This window comes from Medicago sativa, chromosome 7 (genome assembly GCF_051527215.1).
Source record: "Medicago sativa cultivar Bolivia chromosome 7, Bolivia_mono, whole genome shotgun sequence".
Taxonomy (NCBI): domain Eukaryota; kingdom Viridiplantae; phylum Streptophyta; class Magnoliopsida; order Fabales; family Fabaceae; genus Medicago; species Medicago sativa.
In genome coordinates this window covers 100,470,108-100,476,818 of record NC_140755.1, presented here as the reverse complement: position 1 = coordinate 100,476,818, position 6,711 = coordinate 100,470,108, and the positions used below count along the sequence as shown (strand labels likewise).

Here is a 6,711-nt window from a genome sequence, read left to right as displayed (position 1 = left end):
TGAAGCCTAGAGCCTTTTTAGGATGATTACCTTGAAATTTTAATTTGAGTTAGGCTATGTAGGATGTTGCTTGATAATAAGTTTGGGGTTGCCTTTGGAATTTGCAACCTAATAAGTTTGGGGTGGGGTACTAGAGAACAAGTGATGAAAAATGAAAAAGAATGAAAAACATACACACAAAAATAGGTGTATCAAAAAAAAAAAAGAAAAAAAAGATGAAAGAAATTGAAAAGGGGCACACAATGTCATATCCGAATAACTTCAAACTCGATGTGTCCCAAGCTTTTGATAAAGTTATTGAAAATGTTCTCTAGGTACCTAAGTTCTGTTTCAAATAGGGAATTGGGGGATTGAATCTTGTTTTACACTTGTAGGAATGCCTAACTCAAATTTTGTGTAGCCTACTTATCCAAATATATCCCACCTTTTACCTAAGCCCCGTTACAACCCTAAAGACCTCAAAAGTGTGTAATGACTTTGACTTTGATTGATGTTTAGAAACTTTTCAAGCGTATGGTAATATGTAGACCTGCATGTCGACTGGTAGAACCCTATTTCATATGTTTGCGTGGAGTTGTGAATTGGTGGATGCGAACAAGTCAAACTAGCACATCTTTAGCTAGAGGGAGATTGAACTTTTGGGTACTATCATTTCATCAGGTAACTGTTATTTTACTGTCATTTGTCACTGTTGCAATTAAATTCCTTGAGGACAAGGAATTGTTCAAGTTTGGGGTTGTGATGACACCCTGTCATCCTAGTTTATTAGGTACTTTTCATGTAATTTTTGAGCCATTTTTGATGTAATTCTGGGAGCTAGAAGCCACAAAGGAGGAAAAACACAAGTTTAAGGAGATCAGAAATCGGCCACCGATTGAACCAATCAGCCACCGATTTTGCTGCTGAATTTCCATATTTCAAGACTGCCACAATCGGCCACCGATGGCACAAAATCGGCTACCAATGGCACTGTTTGGATCGCAAGTTTTGGGCTTAAATTGACCAATCGGTTACCGATTGGAATGCATCGGTAACCGATTTTTCCTGTGCTTATATAAAGAAACTCGGTCTCAGGTTAGAGGAGGACGATTTTTGGAGATCAAAAAGACCTAGAAACACATAGGAGAGCGATTTGGAGCATCTTGGAACACCATTGAAGGAGTTTTAACAAGGTTTATTCATGAATTCATCTTGTAATTCTTCTTTTATTGTTATTTGCTTGATTATGTGTAACTAAACCATCCTTTGTTGGGGATGAGTAGACCTAGATGAACATGATTGTTATGACCTAGTTTTATATTATTGATTGAAATTCATATGATTGTTTCTCTTATTTCCGTTCTTAATGCTTTTTATCGATTGATCACCTTTAAATTGATTTACGGTTTATTTTGTGAAACGGAAGTGGAATTTATAAACGCTTTGAAATAAGAGATCCTTGCCTTTGTAATCTAGGAATAGATACAAACCTTTGGAATCATTAAAAGAATTCTTGTTTGTTAATGCTTAACCCAAATCTTCAAATTCACTAAGGAATTAGGTTTTTATTTTAGGTTTAAAGTTTTTGTCACTAAGGAATTAGGGCAAGAATAAATTAGATAATTCGGTAACAATCATATGAGTCGATTCAATAGTTAAGATTAGGTTATTAGCTTTTCATGGTCATCTAGCGAAACTCATCTCTAGCATCTTTCTCTCATTAATCTTAATCACTTTATTTTCCGTTATTTTCAATATTGCGATAAACAAACAACTTAACCTTTTGTTCAATTAAGTCATAAATACAATTCAACCGTATAACGCGATCCTCGAGTTCGACACTCGGTCTTACCGTTTTATTTACTACTTGAACGATTTCGTACACTTGCGAAATACGCCATCACGTACGTTTTCAGGTAAGTGCTCTATCGGCCCCCCATTTTTGCTGGAAAAGCCCCCAAAAATCCGAAGACAATTGAGGGAGAAAATACATTGGAAAGCAGATTTTGATCGGCGTTTTACAGACTAAAATTTCCCGGATTATACGACCCGGTAGTTCTTTTATCCAACTTGAGCAACTTGAGAGTCTACCGTAATCAACATCAAGTTTTTGTTAGCAAAAGATCCCCGGCAATTTGAATTTGAATTGCATACTCTTATTTATTTAGTTTTTTTTGGTTCAGTAGCATAACAGCTAGACTAACCCATTATAATTGCGGAGAAGTGGAAAATACGGGTTTAAACCACATCCCCTGCATATCAATGTCCGTGGAGCTACCAACCGAGTTGCACTTACAAGACAATTATACTCTTGTTATTCACATTGAAACATGATTTATTGCATTGGCTTTCAAATCAATCATTTATATATATAAACTATTATTTACACTTGAATAGAAGGCAAGCGGGCAACAAACTGCGCGCTAGACCTTTTTGGATGGCAAATTAAATTTCTTACCCCAACACCATCATGGTATTGAGATTCTCTTAAACTACCGTGGTATTGACATTACTTCATTCTAACCTTTTCGGATTTTCTTATAGGAAACCACCTTAATTAAAAATGATGAATGAAGTATTATTCCAAGGTGGTAGGCCTTCTGATCTCTTTTGAACGTGAGACTTGAGTTTCTCCAAATAATCAATAATACTACATATTTCAAATCAACAAATAATAATGATAAAAATATTGTGTGAACAAGATAAATAAAATGAGATGAGAAAGAAAGAGATAGTGAATTGCTCTTAAACACCATTGTGTGTTGTTACTTGTTACATACTTTTGCTAGAGCAAAATTGTATTTATATGAAGTAGTGCTTGCTATTTAACATTTACTTAACAACCAATTACAAATCAAGGTGAATCAACTTAATTACCTTATAACTGTAAGAACAAGTCAAAAAAGAAGGCCTTTAAAATCTGAAAACAAGATCAAGCCAGAGCCAACAATAGCAAATCAATTATACAAGCACACATGTACTATAAAACACACATCAACCACTATCAAAAGCTTAGTACATAGTAGCAATCTCGTGGTTATTCTATTCAGTATAATCAGTCCAAAACATCCACTGATCCATTCCATTCTTGTCTCCACCCTATGCTTCCAAAATCTTCAATCTTGTGTGTGTCCACCAATGCTACCTTCCCAATTTTGTTTTGTCCCGCCAATCATTTTGAGAGGCATTTCATGCAAACTCTTCAAATCTATTGGGCTTGAATTTTGGTCTTCAGATTTGTACTTATAGCGTGAGGCCCAATAAAGGTAGTTGAAAAAATTAAGACAACTAAGTATAGCTAGGAACCAATAGAACAGGTTCAAATTACTTTGATTCAAATCAAAACCATGTAACCAACCTTGTTTACTAGGAGTAATCCTTTTGGTAACAACATTAATCAAATTGACAAAAACAGTGCTCAGGAAGTAACCAATAGACATTGATAACCATGTGAAAGATGTTGACAATGATTTCATACTTGAAGGTGATTCCCTATAAAAAAATTCCAAGAGTCCCACAAGTGTGAACATATCAGCAATACCAAAAATGCCATATTGGAATGAAAGCCAAAATAGGCTTATTGGGTTAGATGGGTCTTTTCTACTTTGGTCCCTTCTTTTGACTTCTACTATCCCAGCCACTGTCATTGATATAACTGATAGTACTAATCCAACACCTACCCTTTGGAGTTGTGTGATTCCTGAAGGGTGGTTGGTGATTTTTCTTGCAAATGGAACAAAGAAAAGTTCATAAATTGGAACCAAAATGCTTATGAAAATAAGAGGGATGACAGGAATTGATGATGCTGGAACAGTAAATGAACCAAGTTTAAGGTTCATTACATTCCCTTGTTGTACTGAGAATGTTTGAAGCTGTGCTAAACAAGTGTTCATTATGATTGTGCTAGCTACTATTGGTAACATTCTTGTTAGGATTTTCACTTCTTCAACTTGTGTCACTGTGCACACTTTCCATGGTTGGGGTTTTATTATGTATTCTTGGGGAATTGCTGCTTTATCTAGAAACCTGATTCAACAAACCATAACATTTTAATATGCATGTTTGGCTAGTTTGATTGAAGATTAGTTTTGAATGAAATAATTTTTTATAACTAATTTGATTAAATTCATTTATATTTTTTTTATTTAGATATATGAAGCTGCATAAGTGGTGTAAAATGATTTCCTGAAAAATGAAAGTGACAGATATTTTATACTAATCGATTCAAACAAAAAACGAAGCTACAAAGGTGGTGCTATGCTATTCCCTAAGTTGCAACAAAAAACACAACATTGATTAAAACAAGTACTGTTCTTTATCATCACCTCTTGGTTATGTCAGAAAACTTTTATTACTTTTATCTTGTGTTTAGCAATTTATACACGGCATAGATATTATAGTATTTTTCATTTTTCATCCATTTTCTTCAATAAAGATTTTGTAGTAGTGTACATGGAAAAGAATCCTAACTTACATAACATGCCTGTTTGCTGGACCATTATTTTTTTTTTAATTGTCTTATCAATTTGGAGGACAAATACAATTACTACCTCCGTCCCAATTTAATTGACACAATTTTGTTTCACAGATATTAAAGGGGAAAATAAAATATATTGTATTGGGAATGATAAAAGTAGTATTATTTAGTGTTATATTGTATTGAGAATGATGAAAGTTGTATTGAAAATTGAAATGGGTCAGTTATTTTGGGACACTTTTTTTTAGAAAATAGGTCAGTTATTCCGGGACGGAGGGAGTATTAGTTTTGGTTTGTGTATGCAACTTGATAAACAATGAATTTTTGAGTTGAGTATGAATGAAGGAAGATTGGAAGGTCACCTCATTTGTTTTGTGTGAACTATTTTCTCCACTGTTCCATCTTTGTCACTTATTTCATATAGTTCTTCGTGTGACTCTGGCAGTGACAGCTTTCGGTTTTTAAATGCCACAACAATAACCTGTAGTCAATAAAGTATGTTATTTTTTTAACATCAAAAATAGATTAAAGTCAAATATATTTTCAATCTCTGTAATCATCTACTCACTTTTAAGTAATTACAAAAATTTAGGAACTCCTAGAGATTAAAAAAGCATATGCAGTAACATAGTTTGGAGTACTAAAAAGAGAAATAGATTCCCTAATGTAAGTGTGTGATATACTAGTACTTGGCACCTAGCATATATTGACCTTATTAACATTCATTTACTGGAGTAATTGTTTAATTTCAGTTGTTTAATCTCAAGTCAATAGTTGAAATTAATTAATGTATGGTACTTTTACAATAGGGAATCCAAGTCCACTAAAGTATGTACAAAGACTAAACAATATTACTTGGACTAAACATATTTAATTCATAGATTAATCAATAATTAATTATTAATCAAATAGAGATTGAGAATAGACCTGAGCAATTCTGATTGTGGGGCTATCTGCTGGAGTTTTGATTCTATAGAAAGGCTTACCAAGAGCAAGTGTGACAAAGCCAATAGAAGAAGCTATAGTTATTATGAAAAATCCCCAATGCCAAGCTCTTTGTGTACTAACCCAAACAACACCAGTAACACCTGTAATTGCTCCAAGTGTTGAACTAAGCAAAAGCCAATTGAAAAAACTTGCAAGTGCTTTTGCCTCATTTGGATCCTTTTCTTCAAATTGGTCAGCACCAAATGCAGTCATAGATCCTCTTACCCCTCCTATTCCCAATGCCAACAATGTCAGTGATGTGTAAAACATGAATCCTATTCCACCTTTCACACAACTTGATTTCCCACATGCATTTGGATGTAAATGATTTGAAGCAGCTTGAAAAGTGACCAATGCCAAAGCCTACAAATGTTAAGATACTAATTATACTAATTATTATATTGTTTAGAATCTCTATAACATCGACATTTCTGATCGAATGTGTGTATGGTGTCAATATGATCAATAGTTTAGGACTTACCAGAACTTCTAGAGATCCAAAAAGCAAGCAAGTGGTGAATCTATTCAAGTAAGTATCTGAGATGAAGCCACCAACAAGGGAAAGCAAGAAAGTTGAACCCATGAAGTTTGTGAGAGTATTGGCAGAACTTGGTAGATCAAAGTGCATCACTCCATAAAAATATAGAACTAAGCTAACCATGTTTGCCACAAAACCCATGTTGTCCAATGCTGACAACACTACATCAAAAAACAAAAACATAGTTTGCATCAAATTCAAATCAGAAAAAAACAGAACCAACAAAGAGTTTGGTTTTTTCTTTTGCTTACCAAAAATAAACATAGAAGCCCTGAATCCACCTTTCTTTCTCTTCCATTCAGTGAGAAGCTTGAGTTCTTCTGTTTCCTCTTGATCTGCCTGTATTATAAGATTTGAAACTCATCAAATATATGCATGGAAACAAGGTTAGAAAAATGAGTGAGATGAATGAGTAGAACCTTACCATTGTAGAGATAATGAGAGTTTAAGTTTTAGACAAGAATAGTAAGTTCAAATGGAATGGTGTTTGTGAACAAATAGCTCAAAATTGTTTGCCTCTATGGTTCACTACTTGTCCTCTCCATGCTACTTATCACACACTATGTCTCTACTTTTTCAAGTTCTCTTACCTCACCTTTTTCGTATTTTCAAATCCAAAACAGTAAAAAATAAAAATTGTATTATTGCATGCAAATTAATGATGCTTAATCAATCAATTAGTATCATAATCAATCAAACCAAACATATAGGTACCCCACTTTATTTGATA

General features: G+C 33.8%; 1 protein-coding gene across 1 annotated transcript; it reads right to left on the bottom strand.

Annotated features, from left to right (window-relative positions):
• Positions 1 to 2,780: 2,780 nt before the first annotated feature.
• On the bottom strand, positions 2,781 to 6,503 carry LOC146911229 (protein NRT1/ PTR FAMILY 4.5-like). Its single transcript, XM_085722921.1, has 6 exons — positions 6,406 to 6,503; positions 6,233 to 6,320; positions 5,925 to 6,142; positions 5,384 to 5,806; positions 4,819 to 4,937; positions 2,781 to 4,005 (listed from the first exon to the last, which is right to left on the bottom strand). Exons 1-6 carry the CDS (start codon positions 6,406 to 6,408, stop codon positions 3,096 to 3,098), a joined length of 1,761 nt encoding a protein of 586 aa, XP_085579047.1. The 5' UTR covers positions 6,409 to 6,503; the 3' UTR covers positions 2,781 to 3,095.
• Between the last annotated feature and the right edge of the window lie 208 nt (positions 6,504 to 6,711).